The sequence below is a fragment of the Jaculus jaculus genome, chromosome 1 (genome assembly GCF_020740685.1).
Source record: "Jaculus jaculus isolate mJacJac1 chromosome 1, mJacJac1.mat.Y.cur, whole genome shotgun sequence".
Classification (NCBI taxonomy): domain Eukaryota; kingdom Metazoa; phylum Chordata; class Mammalia; order Rodentia; family Dipodidae; genus Jaculus; species Jaculus jaculus.
The window spans coordinates 147,135,283-147,154,329 of record NC_059102.1 but is presented as its reverse complement, the minus strand read 5'-3'; the positions used below and the strand labels follow the sequence as shown (position 1 = coordinate 147,154,329).

At 48.9% G+C, this 19,047-nt stretch overlaps 1 protein-coding gene across 3 annotated transcripts in view; it reads left to right on the top strand.

Annotated features, from left to right (window-relative positions):
- Positions 1–19,047, top strand: part of Ak8 (adenylate kinase 8) — a 160,851-nt gene that overhangs the window by 70,252 nt on the left and 71,552 nt on the right. For all 3 annotated transcript variants that reach the window (XM_045158067.1, XM_004653834.2, XM_045158077.1), the window contains one exon: positions 2,047–2,136. In XM_045158067.1, the coding sequence (XP_045014002.1) occupies positions 2,047–2,136 (90 nt within the window). The remainder of the gene's footprint in view (positions 1–2,046; positions 2,137–19,047) is intronic.

Sequence of the window (19,047 nt, the reverse complement as noted above, 5' to 3'; positions counted from 1 at the left end):
TCATTCTTTTTTGTTTGTTTGTTTTGTTTTTCAAGATAGGGTCTCACTTTAACTCAGGTTGACCTAGAATTCACTATGTAGCCTCAGGGTGTGGCCTGGAACTCACGGCAATCCTCCTACCTCAGCCTTCTGAGTGCTGGGATTAAAGGTGTGTGCCACCACGCCTAGCTCAAATTATTTTGTTTGTTTTGTTTTTGTTTTTCGAGGTAGGGTTTCACTCTGGTCCAGGCTGACCTGGAATCCCCTATTTATCCTCAGGGTGGTCTCGATCTCACGGTGATCTCCCTACCTCTGCCTCCTGAGTGCTGGGATTAAAGGCGTGTGTCACCATGCCCGGCTAAATTTTTTTTTTTTAAATATTTCCCTCTTCTCTCTGTTTGCTGGGACTGCAATGATACATATGTCACACTGATCACCATTGCCCTTTCTTCCTGTCCTTTCTCCTGTTCTCTGCTCAGTTTTTCTTCTGTTGCTTGCTTTCTTGTCTTTCGATCAACTGGTCACTGCTCATGCGTTACTCTTTTCACTTAAGGTACTGTATTTCCCAGTTCCAGGATTTCCACCTCGTTCTCTTTTTGAAAATATTTTTATATTTTAATTACTTATTCGCAAGTAGAGAGAGATGGAAGATGGATAGAGAGAGAGAATGGGCGCACCAGGGCCTCTAGCTGCTACAAATGAACTCCAGATGCATGCGTCACTGTGCATCTGGCTCACATGGGGTCTGGGGAAGGGAACCCAGGTCGTCAGGCTTTGCAGGCAAGTGCCTTAACCACTGAGTCATCACTTCAGCCCCCTCGTTCTCTTTTTATGGTTTCCACTTGTCTGTTGAAGGTCTCCATCTCTTCACCAGGTTAACTGTCTTTTCCTTTAAGGCCAATTCTGACCATTTGTGCCATCCCTTGATTCCATTCTGTGGCCCATTTCCTCTCCTGGCAGAAGTTTGTGTTCTTCTGACTGACTTTTCTATTGTCCAATAATACTCTTTTGCATGCTGGACACTTTGGTGCTCACGCTGAGAGTGAATTGTATACTGTGGAATCTACTGCAGTTGACTGTGCTGACATTTATTCCCAAATTTTGAGAAGGTGCAGGCTCCCAAAGGGGGAGGCTCAGCTAACTGCCTGGTAAGGTCTCTCCCCTGGCCATCAGGCTGCCCACATCTCTGGACTCTATGGATTCCCTTAGGTCCACAGTTTCCCAGTAGCTTTTCTTTCCTGGGCTCCTGATGTGCCCATTCTTTATTTGCCTCTTTCTCTCTCTCCCTTCCCCATCTCTTAAATAAAATAAATAAAATATTTAGAAAACCAAGATGGCACAACTCATGATAAGACAGCTTAAACCTCCTGGCTTTGGAAGATGGGAGCCTGGGTTCATTGATTCAGCTCCCTCCCACTGGCCAACCTCTCCCCCATGCAGGCTGTGCAGAAAATGACAGAAAATGTCCCCTACCGTCAGAGATGTACACCCGAGTCGGACAGCACAACCACCGGCTGACTCCCACATGGAGCCTTTAATTATGAGTTAGGTCATTCGGCAAATCTACTGGTCTCTTTGTGGACCCATCATCCATCATGCTGGTATACCTTACTGGCTGCAAGGGCTCAAGGCATACACCATACTTGACACCCTCCCCATGTGAAAACATGGTGACCACAAACGCAGCAGGTCTCCCCATGTGTGTGAATCCCCCACTGTGGTTCAGAGAAAGCCAAGTTCCTTCAGCAGTTCCTGGTGCAGCCGGGGCCCCTCTGGAGTCTCCCTGTTGGCAACAAGCTCGTTAGTGTCTTCCCTCACCGTTCATTTTTAATACATTCTTTGCCAAATGCATTCCTTTTCATTTTGCATCCTCCTCTCTTTTTATTTCTGAGCTCCTTTTTTTTCAATATTTACTTTCTCTTGGACACACACCCACACACAGAACCCTTTTATATTTTTTTCAGTGACCTCCTCCCCCTCGGCAGTCAGCATGCACTGCAGTTTCTTCTTTCTCATCCTTTCTTCTAGTTAAAATTTAACTGTGTCTCCTGTTCCTCTCTCCCTCAGTCTGCTGTGGGAAACTGCTGAAAGAGGCCGTGGCAGACAAGACACCTTTTGGAGTGGTCATCCGGCCCTTCTTTGAAAAGCAGATGGCAGGTAGGCCACACCTCCTGGAAGGCTGAGGTGGTGGTTGCGGAACTGCTGTGCACATCTTGGGGCTCAAGGTCAGGGAAAGGGGAACTGGGCGTTTGTGGAGACAGAAGCACTATGGCTCGTTCCTTGGTAAGGCTGCTTAGAGTCCATGCCTGATCCCAACCAAGGTGAGCCTGTGGACGTGGTGACATTGTCACGGGTGGTTTGGAATGTTTTCATTTCTCAGAAAGATTTGCTTTTCACAACTGGTAGCACTTGACATCCAGAGCCAGGGAGCTCCCGTGTCATTTGATGTGTGGGATGACTGCCAGAAGCCAGCAGGTGATTTTGCAAATGAAGGCTTGATGGCAAAACAGGATCAGAGAGCTTTTTCACGCCTCCTGTTGTCTACAGTCTAAAAGCATGCCTGGATCTGACCCCCAAGAAGGGTACCTTTGACCTCACTCTATCTAGTCCAGCTGTTTCCAAGGTGACAGATAAGCCACACGGAGGGCCCTGAGCTGCTGAGACCACACAAGCAGTCTAGTGAGTGTGTGGCTTCCCCAGGGCATCTTCCTCTCTTGCATGAAAGGCTGGACTGCCTCTACATAGCCTTGCCAGCTCAGTGACCCCCACTGACACCATGTCCTTATCAGGAAGGAAGTGGACCTCAAACAAAGTGGCCATTCTGGGTGCACAGTGACTGGGACATCCTGCCAGCAAGATGCTTGTTGGCATCTGCTATTTTCTAGGTAGAGTCAGGTAATGAGGAACCACATGGGAACAGCTGAAAAGACTCCCTGAGCTGGCCTGACTCCCCCAAGTCCCCTGTAAGCTGCCTAAGAGCCCAGAGTGAAGTTCAAGTCAGGTAGAGCAGGCTCTATGAAACCCAACGTGCTGCGGTAGGTGGGTGGGTGGGCCCATGCCCAAGGTACCATGATGGTGCCCACAACAAGGCCAAGGCAAGAGGCATGGGACCACCCGAGAGCTTTGGTACTTCCCGGGTCTGGTTCAGTTTCCAGTACTGTCCTCACCAGCCACATGTCTCCAAGAACCCCACCCCCAGGTACCGCTGAAAGGCCCGAGATGTAGATAGAAGTCCCTGCAGGAGCGGAGGCCGTGAGGAGGACCACGGGTTGCTGGGATTGCAGAGGAGCAGCTGCTGTGGTGGAGCGCCTGATGTGCCCGTCCTCAGGCTTAGTCCCCCACCCAGGTCATACATGCCCTGCAGACTGGTGAAATAAGTGAATGGACAAAGCTTCAATAGGCTTTGCTTTTCTGTCCCATGGCTCACTATTCACAACTATGGGGAAGCCAAACTCCCTGCTAGTAAGCTCCTGGGGGGTCAGAGACAGACCGTGACCAAGCCAAGGAGGCAGTATTAATAGGAAGTCTTGCTGGATGGAGGGTGCTCAGGAGTCCTTCATGTAGTCCTGCAATGCCTCTGCATGGCTGAAAATGTTTCCCAATAAATAAAATTACAAAAAGTAAATATCCAAGTGATTTCCAAGGTCACACTCCTTTGGTAGTACTGAGCACATTTTCTCTTATGCATAAGCTTGCACTCCTCCCTGATCATCTTAGGACACACTGAGGGGCTGGGCCAAAGACCATACCCGCAACGACGGGATATGGAATGCTGTCCTGACGTACGTTTCTGTGCCAGTGTGCTGGCCTCCTCCATCTTCTGGAAATCTCTGGCTGTTTCCAGTACATTTGTCTACTATCGCTGCTATAACAGATTGAGTGGTTGAAAAGAATACAGATGGGCTGGAGGGATGGCTTAGCAGTTAAGGTGCTTGCCTGGAGAGCCAGAGGACTCAGGTTTCATTCCCCAGGACCCACATAAGCTAGATGCACAAGATGGCTCATGTGTTTAGAATTCATCTGCAGTGACTGGAGGCCCTGGTGTACCTGTTTTCTCCCTCTTTCTCTCTCTCTCAAATAAATACATAAAAGTAAAAATATTTATTTAAAAAAGAAAAAAATTAAAGAATTCAGATTTATTTTCTTATAGTTCTGCAGGTCAGAAGCCCTGAATAACCAGATTGCTTAGGCTCTGGGAAAGAATGTTGGCTGCTGTCCTCCATTGCCTAGGACCAATGCGGTATTCCTCTGCTGCTATTTGACCAACAGAAGAGGTAGTTTTTTTTTTTTTTTGTTTTGTTTTTTGATGTTTTGTTTTTTGTTTTCGAGGTAGGGTCTCACTCTAGCTCAGGCTGACCTGGAATTCACTATGTAGTCTTAGGATGGCCTCGAACTCATGGTGATCCTCCTACCTCTGCCTCCTGAGTGCTGGGATTAAAGGTGTGTGCCACCATGCCTGGCTCCAACAGAAGAGTTTTTACAAAAATGACTTTCAGTATTTTTGTTTGTAAGTAGGAAGAGAAAGAGAGAGAATGGCCATGGCATTTTGCCACTGCAAATGAATTCTAAATACATGCCCCATTTTGTACATCTGGCTACTGGGGGAATCAAACCTAGATTGTCAGGCTTTGAAAGCAAGCACTTTCAACCATCTTTCCAGTTCAAAACTTATTTTTTTAAAAGATTTTATTTATTTATTTGCAAGCAGAGAGAGAGAGAGAGAGAGAGAGAGAAGTGGATAGAGAATGGGTGTGCCAGGGCCTTTAGCCACTGCAAATAAACTTCAGGTGTGCATCTGGCTTTACATGGGTACTGGGGAATTGAACCAGCCTAGCAAGCTTTACAAACAAGTGCCTTTAACCACTGTGATATCTTCTCAGCCTTTTTGAAAAACTTGTTTTTAATTGTGGTCTTTTGATTACTAGTGAGTTTGGTAAGGTTTAATGTATTTTGATAATCAATCATATGTATTTCATTTTTTGTGAATTGCCTTGGCTTATTGACTAGTGTTTCTCTTTATCCAATTTTTACTATTAGTTTGCTTTTATTTATTTACTGAAGTGTTGGGGTGGAACCTAGCACTACACATGCTAGGCAAACCCTCTACCCTAACATCCCTAACCCTCATCTTTCAATGAAGGTACTTTTTGTCTTAATTCCTTTGATACTGCTCTTTACATAAACATGTTACTTAATTTTCCCTTTGGTTTCCTTTATTTTTCATTTAGTTATGAGAGAGAGAATGGGCATGCCAGGGCCTGTAGCTACTGCAAACGAACTCTAGATGCATGGGCCACCATGTCCATCTGGCTTAGGTGGGTTTTGGGGAATTGAACCTAGGTCTCTAGGCTTCGCAGACAAGTACCTTCCTTAACTGCTAAGCCATCTCTCCAGGCCCCACTGGTTCTCTTGTACCTGTATTCTATATCTTATCTATGCGCCCAAGTCACGTTCTAGTTTTGTAGTTTCAGAGTTGTAGGGGAAGAACACGGCAACTGGTTTCAGCCCTTCACTTCTCAGGTGTTGTGGCATATCCTGTCCACCTACAAGGTCCTCCTAGAATGTTGGCTGTTTCTTCTTTATAGGGTCCTGAAACACTTAGCCTTCCAGTTCTCTTCTCCTGCTCTTCTCACTAGGTGTGGGTGCCATAAGTTTGACTCACTGAAATTATTTGAGGGTAGGTTTGAGCAATGGTTAGTTACCTCCTCTTAAGAAGACAATTTCCTTGGGCCCAAGCAGGGCCAGCTATACTTCAGCAGGTTCATTCACAAAAAAACAAAAACAAAAAAACCCAAGGCAGCCCTTTAGCAGGGACCTGTATGATAGGTTTTGATTATGTTGTGGTCTGGGGTTTGGTGGTGGTGGTGGGGACATGGAGACTGAGCACACATTTCTCCAGACAGCTTCTCTCCTCAGTGTTTTGTGCTAATTTATTTCTTCACTGCCTTGTGTTTATTTAGACTATGTCGCACTATAGTTTTGCTCTTCCTACAAAATTAAAGACACAACAACAACAATCAACATATATCTTCCCAACAAAAGCAATAAATTCTGTCGTCCCGCTAACCCTGATCTCACAGGGATAACAAGGAACGCATTTCCATTTGCCACCACTCAGGGCCTCATTAGTGGGCCGCGGAGAAACTAAGCCAACCAACACTCGGGGCTCACACAGGAGGCCTTGGCAACCACCTAGGCTGACAGGGCCATTTTCCACCTGCTGGGGCAAGAAGGTCACTGGAAGGTTCTTCGCAGAATTTAGCTTTTTGGTTCTTTCTGTTTATGTTTTTTGAGGTAGGATCCCACTGTAGCCAAGGCTGACCTCGAATTCACTATGTAGTCTCAGTGTAGCCTCGAACTCACAGAGATCCTCCCATCTTTCTCTTAAGTGCTAGGATTAAAAATGTGTACTACTGCTGGGCGTGGTGGCGCACGCCTTTAATCCCAGCACTCGGGAGGCAGAGGTAGGAGGATCTCCATGAGTTCGAGGCCACCCTGAGACTACAGAGTGAATTCCAGGTCAGCCTGGACCAGAGTGAGACCCTTCCTCAAAAAACAGAACAAATAAACAAACAAAAAAAAAAGTATACCACCATGCCCATCTTTTTAAAACTTTTTTTGAGAAAGAGAGAGCGAGAGAGAGCATACCAGGGCCTTCAGCTGCTGCGAATGAACTCCTGACGCATGCAACCCCCCCTTTGTGTTCATGTGCAACATTGCACACTTGCATCACTGTGCATCTGGTGTATGTGGGACCTGGATATTGGAACATGAGTTTTTAGACTTTGCTGGCAGGTACCTTAACTGCTAAGCCATCTCTCCAACCCAAGAATTCAGTTTTGAAGGAAAGGTCAGATGGACCAGGAAACTGCTTCTCTCTGCATAACTGTCATTGGCAACCTAGAGGGTCAGTGGCATCTATAACTCAGGGGTCCTCTTGCCCACAGGTGGGCTGCCATTCAGGTTTAGGGACAGCGATGAGCTACAGTTCTTCCCCCTTCCCGAGTCCTGGCCCCATGAGGAGGCAGTCCTAGAGTAGCTGGTGCAGCGTCATTTGGGACCAGCAAGTGGAGATATGGGTTGGGGTCAGATGTCACAGGCCTAGGAAAAGCCACCCAAAATGACTACATCCTGATAGTAGGGCCAGGGAAATGGGCCCCCAGACCTGGCTCAAGACAGCAATAGAAGGGCGTCTTCCTCACACTGCGTCAGGAGGTCCTTCCCAAATGCTCGAGGTCAGGTTTGGGCACCATCACCCTTTGAGATCTTTCAGAAGAGATAAACCATGGCTGCTCCTCTCTCCCTTTTGGGGGCCAGTGAGGCACTTAGATGCCCCTCTTCAGATTGTAAAGTGCAATCCCAATACCACTGCTCTAGGTGCCACGAGCACCTTGGGCATGTGGAAGGACCAGATTCTGGGTTTTCACCAGTTGCATCAGGGCCTCCAAGGTGTGGGGAGCTTGGCTAACCAGCCAGAGAGTATCATAATGACAAAGAGTTTGGTGGGCATGGTAATCCCACATGCCTGTAATCCCAGCACTTAGGAGCCAGAGGCAGAAGGACCAGGAGTTCAAGACCAGTTGTGGCTATATAGTAAGTTTGCAATTGGTCTAGGCTTCATAAGACTCTGTCTCAAGATTGAAAACAAAAGTCAGATAGACATCATCATTAGTGAGAGGCCCCTGGCACTTCTGAGCTAATTTAAATTTTTTTTGTTCATTTTTATTTATTTGAGAGTGACAGACAGAGAGAGAAAGAGGGAGGGAGGGAGGGAGGGAGGGAGGGAGGGGGGAGAGAGGGGGGGGGGGGAATGGGCGTGCCAGAGCCTCCAGCCACAGCAAACGAACTCCAGACAAATACGCCCCCTTGTGCATCTGGCTAATGTGGGTCCTGGGGAGTTGAGCCACTAACTGGGGTCCTGAGGTTTCACAGGCAAGCACTTAACTGCTAAACCATCTCTCCAGCCCTCTCTGAGCTAATTTATCAATGCCTGAGACTCCTCCTCCCCCAGCATAGAAACCCCATCCTCAGCAACCCCAGCCAGACAACCTGAATAGGAAACATGTCTGTTGTTGTCTCTAAGCACTCTGCTCCACCCAGGCACCCGGCTCTTGGCCTCCTGGCCGCCTTTCTCATCAATAGGCCTTCCTGGCACAACAAACAGGGCCTTCTCTCTACTCACCTTGGATCTGCTCAGCTGAGACCCTCACAGTTCTGCTGCTGCTGTGTCCTCATTGCTACTGTCTCTGCCTTGGCCTAGTAGACCCAGATGTCATTTTCCTCTCACCGAGCCCCTTCTTCTTGTATCCCTTACTGGGCTAGCTGTGACCCCCACAGACTTGGTTATGTTCTGGGTTTGTCCTCCCAGTTGCTGCCAACACCCCTTTATTTAAATCAGGGGCAAAATTAATAAGCATGCTATTTTTCCATCTTTCCAAATTTTCTGGGTAAAGGATTCTGGGCCCCAGTCTTATCTTCAGTCTCTTGATCCTAGCTCTTGGCAACATTCTCGTGGACAGAGGGATAGATGGGGAGGTGCTTAATCTGTTCTCTGGACTTTGAAATATACAGGTCTGACCTCCTCGACTCGTTCTGACTCGGCAAACAGAACAAATTTATTCCCCAGGGTCCCACATGTGGCGTTCTTTATACAGGCAGCCTCCATTAAAACCGACAGGGCTCGGTCTGCATCCGACAAGCGGGGTTGAGTGTCAGTCATGTCGCCTTCATTGCAGGGAAGCTCCTGGCACTTTTGTCTGCGTAAGAAGCAAGTCAGTATGATTCTGGACTTTGGGGGAAGATGAGTTCCCAGCCATTTCTGTATCATTTAGAATGAGATTATTGGCAGGGACTGTCTCCCTGACCACTATGTCAGCCACAATGTGTGCTGTTGTTTTCCCCCAAATAAGCAAGGAAGCTATAAGGTCTCAATTCTCTTTGCTCCAAGCGATGCGTGTAGCTCCATCCCTCAGCTTTGTTCCCACCAAAGGGCTGTTCGTGGGGCTTCTGAATTCCAGAGGGGAAAAGATTCCCCAGAAAAGTAGCCACTGACTGTCCCCTCCCACCCCCAGAGTGTCTACTCTGCGTGTCACTTAACATGAAGCCTCAACTCACCTAGCTGGGGAAAGGTATGTATTGACATCTCTTTGCATGTAACCCACTTCCAGACTGTGGGTGTAATTAGTGACATGCCACCACCTCCCCAGTTCAGGGGGGAGAGTTATGTCCACCCCACATCGTGGTAATTGGTCTCCTTTTCACATGTCACTTGGGCTTTTGCTGGAGAACAGCTACCCAGAGAGGAAATTAAAAGCAACCGAAAGAGCAGCCTTGCCCTTGTTGGCTTCAGTCTTTGCTCTGGGCACGGGGAATGTTCATCTTGAGCTGCCTGTAGCATTCTTGGTCCCATCAGACCCAGCCAGCCAAGAGGTGTCCCCACACCGGGCCTTTTGGAACTGGGCTCTGGTGTTCCCTTCTGCAGTCTGTCCTGGAAAACCCAACAGCCATCACCACAACCTCAGTTATGTTGTGCAGCGCTCTGACTCTCCTGCCAGCTACTCAGCACCTAGAGGAAGGCCCACATTCCTTGGCACACCCCAGACATGCGCTTGCTTCCAGGTGAGACTGTAACTATTTAACTGATGCAGCAATTTTCTCCTAAAAAGGACAGTCTTGGTATGGGGGAAAGATAACATGGAAGACAGATCATTACCAAGTGTTCCCTACATTCCTTTCCTTGCATCCTTCCCAAATATTTCTGCCTGCCAGGTCCCTTATGACCTCACAGACCCTGAACAGAGCTGGGAGACTCGAGAGAGATTTGAGATACTGATACACTCTGGCAAAACCAGCCAGCAGAACCCAAACTGGGCTGATTCTGAGTGATTCTGCGAGCCTTCTGCGAGTCCAGGTCCCAGGTGGGCCCGGATCAGAGCCCAGCCAAAGCGTTTTCTTTTTTTTTTTTTTTTAAGGGGGAATTAATATTCTCATCACTAAATACACACTAAAGAGCCAACAATAGGCCACTCTCCTCTTTTGTTAAAAACTTGCAAAGAGTTGCGCAGTTGAAAGGCCCAGTAAACCTCCCCATCTGAGGAGGTAAGCGGATGCTGTTTCTTGTTTAGAGCGCACAGGCCGGCGAGCTGCAAGCTGTCTTCCCGCGGAGGGGGACCCCGGGGGACTCAGCCGCTACCAGCAGCCTTCGCGTGTGGTGTGTTTGTACTCGCTGAAGGCAGCGCGGGCCTCTCTAAATAATTTACCAGTTGATTAATAGACTCACAGGGGTATAATTAGTGGAGGGAGAGACAGTGGGCACAGTAACCGGTACAGTGCTTGGGGGAACAGCAGCCTTTATTTTTCTACAGAAACTTTCTAGGGTGCTGGGCGTTTGAAGCTAAGTTGGGAAGAGCTCAGTGCCTCTTCCCTTTTGAAGTGGAAATAGGACAGTTTGAATCCGTCGAGTTTAATTTTTCACAAGCTTTAGGGGCCCCACAGAGCAACTCCCTTTTTATTATTGGGAAAAAAAAACCCTCTACATTTTTCTTTCATTTTTCTGCGTACACACACACACACACACACACACACACACACACACACACACTCGAAGTCCAAGTCCAAGCAGCAAGTCATAAACACATTAATTTACTATTTTATTCAACATGGGTTGTCTTCAAGCTGCCTCCCCCAGCTATGTCGGCATGTGTCCCCCAGCACCCCCTAACCAGAGGCCCCGCTGGAGGGTGGCCTGGGGGTGAATTAATGGATGCCCCCTGTAATGTATGCATTCTCAAGGAGCCTCACCTCCGACTGACAATGCTTTTGAAGTAGCTCCTTTTCTCAAATCAAACTTTTGACTTTTCCACTGGGACTGCTACAAAGATTTCCTTATGGAAAATAGATAGGAGTCTTTCTCAGCCGGGGAGAAAGAAGCAGGCCAGGCTAGCCAAACAGGGCCACAGGTATAAAAGTGCCATTTGCATTCAGAGGGCCCGAGGGCCTGTTAATGAGGAAGGTTCTATAAAGGGAGTCAAGATGCAGCCCCCTCCCACCTTCATCAACAGGTTCATGCCCCATGGGAGCCCATCTCTTTTTTTTTTTTTTTTAAACTAGATTTTTCATTGCCAAAGCGCACACTGTCTTTGTACATTATCAAACTGATACCTGCTGGACGGGCAGTATTTGGCACCCAACAGTCACGAAGCTTTCCACTCAATGGCTAGTCCACTGGAGAAACTGAGGCAGTTGGGGATGCTTGATTCGTTCATGCATCTATTTAACAAACTTCTCACCACACCAAGAATGGGCACAGCAGGAACAGAAGCCTGACAGCTTACATGGGGCCGTTTTCTCAGCATCACGGGAGCAACTTCGGTTTTTCCTGCACACTGGAAGTTCATTGAGAGCATGCTCCGTTATCAGGCATCCACTTGAAAACCAAACCAAACCAATCCAGATGTTTCTAGGAAGTCCAAGGAGAGCCCGGGAGCATAAGATGTCCTCCTGCTCTGCTCTGAGCACAGCTTCTGGAAACATCTCCCTCTCCAGAGGCAGCCAAGTCGGCCTCAGAGAAGAGAGAAACCTGCGGTGCACTCAGCTGTGAAATTGTCCTCGACAGGCCTGACCCGGAGGCCCAGCCTGCTCCTCCAGGCAGAAGCTCCCCGGTGCAGCTGTCTGGGCAGCCCGTGGCATGGCTCGAGCTACATTCAAGTCCCCTTCCCATGCCTCCCTCCCTGGTCTCTGCCCAAGGCTGGTGCAGTTAGCAACCCCCTTTTCCCTTGGTGAATGTCCTCTGACAGGGAATGACATCACTTCTTTCTCAAAGGGCTGGGAGTGAGGCCTGCAGAGGCCTGAACTGTGGTATGGAGATGGCCCTTACCTCGGCCTCCTGTGGCCTCTAATACCTTCAGACCCACGCTGAGGACATGCACCCTGCAGGAGCTTGTCACCTAGAAGTCAGCTTGGACGTTTCTCTGTGCAAAGGAACCTAGTGAAGTCTTGTTGGATACAGAGGAAGGGAAGTTCAAGGACACAGCTTGCAATTTTGCACCTGTCTGTGCTGCGTTGAGTGGCATCAGGGCAGTAAGGGACACTTGGTGACAGGAGACACTGGGTAAAGAGGGTACTGGAAGGGTGGGCACTGAGTGACATGGGGGGGTGGGAGGTGAGGAAAGAGCTTCCCTAAGCAGAGAGATGGTGCCTGGCCCTCCCTCCCTGGGTCCTGGGCTGGAAGGAGGCAAGGTGGGGGAGGTCCTCCTGCTCGCCACTCTGTTCCTGACCTTGACAGCCAGACTCAGATTCCTCTTATCCTGCTGGACATGAGTGGATTCCTGGGAGGTCAGAGAAACTCCATATTCCAGAACCTTCCCATGTCTGTTCTGGTAGCCTGGCCAAGTCTGCCCTGACGGTGGGTGGGGCTGGGCGAGCCATTCCTCAGTACCTAGTCCCAGACAGAGCATGGTCCGTGAGGGTAGATCAGATAACTCCTGTGAGCAGCAGAGTGGGCAGATGACAACTGACCCAGGCCCCCTGTACTGTGGACAGTACCAGGAAGGTCTGTCCTGTGGTACCGGGGTCCCAGGTTCCACCCTCTGTTACGTGTATCTATGTAGGTGAGGAGGAGGAGGCAGGTAGCAGGAGGTCGTGCGTGGTCTGAAAGGTTTCTAGAGGGATGGCCACCTCCCATTGGTCGAGATGGTAGCAACTCTGGTTAGGGTTTGCTCACCAGAATCACATGGGCTGAGTTCCCCGAGACTGTCATGCCCAAGCTCTGTGGCCTTGGGCAATCCACTTTCCATCTCAGGACTTCAGGTTCCCCGTTTGTCATGTGAGCTTTCACCATGTCATTGGTACCTTTTGTACGCAGTGGACACCTGGCAATGAAACTTCCGGCTCAGTGCCTGGTGTACCACCGAGTGTTGATGACTCACTACCGTGATTCATAGCGACTGCCACCGCCACCCTCACGGTATCAGTACCGACACAGGCATATTCCATGTGTGGAAGTTTTGGTGTCTCATTGTTCTCCTGTGACTGCAGCCAGCTTCAGATGCCCGGTGTCTGCGACAAGTGGGAGCTGGCCTCCATCTAGTGCAGTGAGTAAGGAGCTGAGCAACAAGCTGGCTCACAGTGCCGTGTGGTGGAGCCTTGCTAGACACGCTCCTGACTCAGTGCAGGAATTGGGGCAGGGCGGGCTTGCCACTGCTCTGGGCTAACTTGGGGTTAGCTGGCATGGTCTGAGCTGCTGACGAGAGCCCCTTGGGGCCTTTATCTGCCCCTCCTTTCCCTCCTTGTGCCTGACCCAAGTTCTCATCTCTGTGCCTTGTGCCTAGGATGACAAGCTTAGGACAGCTAACAGCTTGGTTTCCTCACGGTGTGGCAGTTGCAGGTTTCTGGGACTTCTTACACCACGCCCGGCTTCCCCCGAGTTCAAGCACTCTGGGGCGGGGGAGGAGAGGGCAGTGGGGGTCGAGTAGGAGGGTGGGGAAAAGCTGCAGGGTTACCAAGAACCTAGCCTCAGAAGTCCCGGAACCCACATCTGCCACTCATGGAGCTGGTCAACAAGGCCAGCCGAGTCAGAAGAGGGGAGTGGGGAGGACAGCAAAGGAGTCAGGCCATCCTTCACATCCCACCCAGGAAAGCTTGATCCAAGCATCTTAGGTTTGTTCTGGACCGGCCCCACAGGGAGACTGAGCAGGGAACAACTGCGTTCTTTCAGGAGTATGGTACTCCAGCTGCAAGGCCAACCGGCTCCCAGGGCACAGGCTGCAGGGGAAGAGCAAAGAGTGGCAAAATGCGGGCCTTGTGCCCTCACCTTGTGCAGTCCTTCCGCGGGGGTGGCAGAGCGCAGAGTTTCACTGAATCCCCTCAGATCTGAGCCAGCTCCACCGGCTGTTAGCTCTGTGGCCCTAAGCAAGTGGCTTCACCTTTCTGGGCCTCTGTTTCCCAATCTGGAAGACAGCACTCTCACTACTGCCCTCATGATTATATGAATTAACATTAACATGTGGGTTAGGACGAACATATGCTCAGACCAGCGCACACATGTCCTTACAGAAGCTCACGTAGGGTGCTGGGCTCACTGCTCCGTTTCCCGTTTTCCCCACCGTGGCCCACTTGCTTCCCACAGATCACCAGGGCAACAGCATCCCCACTGCCTGTAAGGTGTGGGAGAAATAACTGCCTACGAACTGCATGCTCAGAGCGGAAGGACGGCCTCAGTCCTTGGGCTCTGCTATTTGGCATGCACTCAGCCAGTGTGCTATGTCTTCAGACAGTCCAGGTCTTGCCTTCCCAGATAAGATAGGAAGATTCATTTCAAGAACAGCTAGACAAGTCTTGTTATTTCCCTAGGTGAAGTTCTGCTTATTTAGAGAAGAATGCCTGGGCTTGAGGGGTCTTTTTTTTTTCTTCTTCATGTAAAATATCACTAGACAAAGTGAGATGTCCACAATTGGCATCTCTGCTACCGAATGGCAGGCATGCTGGTCATCTTTGCTTCTTGCCTGAGTGGCCATGGCAGAGGACCGAGTGGCAGAAAGTGGGTAGCCACTCTTTGGGGGCTGAGCATTGCAAGAGGGTTCCTGTAATTGGCAAGAGCCCAGGTCCAGTGTACTTTTCTGGACTTGGGGAAAAAAATAAAACACTATCCAGCTGTTAATATGCAATGAAGATAATAGACTTGAATGATTATAAATTAGAATGAAATAATGCCATTTATTGAAAAATGGAAGGAACAGGCAATCATCACGATAACATAAACAAGCCAGACTCAAACAAATATGGAATATGATCTCTCATGTGTGGTGTGTTAGTTACTTTCTCGTTGCTGTGAGGAAGCAGAGAGTGATGAATTCAGTGCTCAGCTTCCATCCTCCTTTTTATTCAGCCCAGGACCCTAGCCCAGGGGATGGTGCCACCCACCCACAGTTAGTGTGAGTCTTCCTACCTCAATTAATCTAATATAGAAAAGTCTTCACAGACATTCCCAGATGTTTATTTCCATGGAAATTCTAAATTTTTCAGGTTAACAACAGAGATTCACCATCAAAGAGAGTCTAGATTTTTTTTTTTTTAAAAAAGTAAAATAAAAATTAAAAAATTGCCAGGTGCGGTGGTGCATGCCTTTAATCCCTGCACTCAGGAGGCAGAGGTAGGAGGATCACCATGAGGCCAGCCTGAGAGTACATAGTGAATTCCAGGTTATTTTGAGCTAGAGCGAGACCCTATGGCTTAGCGGTTAAGCGCTTGCCTGTGAAGCCTAAGGACCCCGGTTCGAGGCTTGATTCCCCAGGACCCACGTTAGCCAGATGCACAAGGGGGCGCACGCGTCTGGAGTTCGTTTGTAGTGGCTGGAGGCCCTGGCGCACCCATTCTTTCTCCCTCTCTCTATCTGCCTCTTTTTGTCTCTGTCTGTCACTTTCAAATAAATAAATAAGTAAAAATAAACAAACAAAAAAACACAAGCAAGCAAGCAAGCAAAAGACATGTGAGTGGAAGTGGGTAGGACTACTTGGGAAGAAAAGGTGGGACAGTAACCAGGTCAGTATACTTAAGGTATATTATATACACATATGAAGATGGAATCATGAAAACCATTATTTTGTACAATTAATATGAACCATTTAAAAAAAAAACAAGGAAAACTTTTTGGAATCTAATCTAATCGAAAGATTTGTCTGTTTAATCTTGTGTCTAGGAGATCAAGGCCAGCAAGACAGCAGCTTGTCTGGGACATGCAACTTCAGTTTACCAAGGATCTCTCTAGATCTAGAGGGCTTTTGCCCCCTGCAGAACTTCAGGGAGTAGCAAATAGAACAATTTGGGTCTCTCCTTGGTAACAAACTCCCTCGTAGGTTTTAGAAACACTCCATACAGCGTCAGAACGCTCACTTGGGTGCAGGTTCCACCACAGACCAGCAGGTGGCAGTACATAATAAACAAACAGCATCAGTAACACTTAGCCCTTGAGCACTGCAGGGCCTTGGGTCTTCCTTGGACACTGGTGTCACTTCTGGCTTCTGGTTACAGCGGAGGGCTTGCAGGCCGCCGCCGCTGCCCTTTACGAGGCAGTCGGGTCAGGGGAATGGTCGAGTGACGCCCTGAGGGGCCCAAGCTCAGTACTCTGGGGGAACATGTGAGCCCCTTCCCTGCGGAGTATCAGCAGATGTGAATGAACACAAAGACATGCCTCTCTTCTCCTCGCCCTGTCTCTATAAGACCTCTGTACCCGGCTGCCAGGGGCCTCTGGGGAGCCCAGGGAATGTGCTGGGAAGGAGGAAGGAGGCCCATTCTGGCAACCTGAACCTGGATACTCTTTTCACAGGGTTTCCGGAAGGGCTGGGAGAAGCAAAGAAGTCACAGAGGCAGCTGCAGAAAATATGAGAGGGAGGGGCCGATGGAGGGGCAGCAGGGGATTGGGGTGAGAGAAGAGTGGCCTGGGGGAGCTTGTGGGCAGAGCATGGAGGGCAGTGTCAATAGACTGTAGGAGGGAGATGTGCCAAGATTCTGGGTGTCCAGGAGGGTTAAACGACATTTTTTTGTTTTGTTTTCAATATGTTCATATTTTGAATTTTTAAAAACTTAATTTATTTTTTTTTAAGTTTATACTATTATATCCTTTCTTCCCTGCCCACACTTTTTACCTTTAAATACCTAGGGGCTGAGGGGCCCATTTTGCTTCCTCCTATTTGTCTGACCTTTCAAGGCTTAACTCTAGAAAACTTGTTGTCACTCTTGCGTCCTCTACCCAACCTGGACCCTGGCTATGGACACTTAATGACGGGCAGAATGCTGTATCCAGCCTGCAGGACCCTCCTGCCAGTGTGGAAGACAGGGGAAGCTGGGATCGACCGCAGTCTGGGTGTTGTCTTGGGCAGCTTCCCACAGCCCTGCACATCAGCTCTCTTGAGTTGGAGGAGAGTGAGGATGACAGATGTCACATTCAGGGGCTTGTGGCGGGCCTGGGGTCTTTAATCAGTGAACCCCCTTCAGGAAAGGAGGACATGCAGGATTCCTGGCTGGGGGACCCCGCAGGAGTCCTATTGGGACCAGGAGCTCCCAGCCAACCCCAAACCGAGCACAGCCAGCGCTGCAGAGAATCAGTAGATTGAGATTTTAACAACCCGTAGGTCAACTCAAGGACTGCCATCTTTCATGAAAGATCTTGAGAAGGAAAAAAAAAAAAAAACCACTAAAACCATATAGTGTGGCCTCATGGAATAATAGGCCCCTCATGTCTTGCACTTTGCTAAGTCAGGGCTGACAGAACGTTCTGGAGAGGTAGCCCTTGGCAGTGGCGGGTCTGAAGGGTGAGATGTTAACTGTCAGGCCCTGAAATCAAGCCTGAGGCATCTGACTTAATGGTGAAAGGCTTTAGATGGCGAAATGGCTCTGGGAAAGGAGGATTAAGGGCAAATGCACACATTATCAAGGGGACTTCCGATATACAGCAGCACAGTGCAAGTCAGATCTGGACCGGAGTGCACGGCCGCTGAGCCAGCCGGTCAGAGGGTGTGCGGCTGGGCGAGTGCGCCAGGGCATAAGGGCGGCTGTGACACAGGCCCAGGGCGCCCCACACGCCTAGTGCAGATATTTGGGCTGGGTTTGCAGTCTTCAGGGTTGGTTTTCTGTGGTGGATTCTGCTCTCTTTGCAGGATAGACAGTGTGTGGGGAGGTCAGTGGCCCCAGAGCAGTGTTCTGGGGGGGTCCGTCATTTGTCCTACATCATCAGTACTCCCCAACTCTTCTCCTCGACCATTGTCCTCAGAGGAGATCCCTCATGTGTTGTGCCAAGACTTCCATGTGGGAGAGGACCACCACTCTCCTCAGCTCTGCCTCCCTGAACAGACTGTGGTTTTTTTTCTTTCCTTTTTTTTTTTTTTAAACAAGTGGCTTATGCTTTTACATTCATTGCAAATAACTGTTTTGTATACAAACAGAATTAATAATCCTATGTCTTTTTTTTCAAATGTTTTCTTTTCATTTGAGAGAGGGAGAGAGGAAGAGAGAGAGAGAATGGATGTGCCAGGGCTTCTAGCCACCGCAAACGAACTCCAGATGCATGTGCCACCTTGTGCATTTGGCTTATATGTGTCCTGGGGAATCAAACTGAGGTCTTTTGGCTTCACAGGCAAGCGCCTTAACCACTAAGTCATCTCTCCAGCTCCCCTTTTAAAAAATTATTTATTTATTTATTTATTTGAGAGAGAGAGAGAGAGAGAGATACAGAAATAGGCAGGTAGAGAGAATGGTTGCTCCGGGGCCTCCAGCCACTGCAAACGAACTCCAGATGAATGTGTCTCCTTGTGCATCTGGCTTATGTGGGTCCTGGGGAGTTGAACCTGGGTCCTTTGGCTTTGCAGGCAAGCAACTTAACCGCTAAGCCATCTCTCCAGCCCAATTGTGTGGTTTTATCACTGTTCAATGGTGTGTGAGGATCAGAGTCTCTTCCAGGATAACCCAGGACAAACAGATTCGGGCAAATACATGTGATGCCAGGCTCGTGAGCAGAGCTTCCCGTGCTGGTGGGGCTAGCTAAAGAGAGGATATGCAGCACTCACGCCCGAGCGTTCCCTGGTATGGGAGCCTCCTGTAGGACCCAAGGAGGCCCTTTTTATTATTATTATTTTATAATTAACAACTTCCTTGATTGTAAACAATATCCCATGGTAATTCCCTCCCTCCCCACCACTTTCCCCTTTGAAAAAGGAGGCCCTTTTTGTGGGCAATTCCACCCTTTCCTCAGTGGAATAGTCTCAAAATGATGCAACCTCCTCGGGCAAAAGTGTCCATTAAAGAAAAATAACACCGTTTAATTGGAAACCTCTTTTTTTTTTTTTCTAGGTAGGGTCTTGCTCTACATGAGGCTTACCTGGAATTTACTATGTAGTCTCAGGTTGGCCTTGGACTCATGGCGATCCTCCTACCTCTGCCTCCCCAGTTCTGGGTTTAAAGATGTGTGCCATGCTTGGCTAATTGGAAGACTTTTGAACACATATAAAGAGCTGGGAAGCCAGGTGTAGTGGTACACACTTTTAATCCCAGCACTCGGGAGGCAGAGGTGGGAGGATC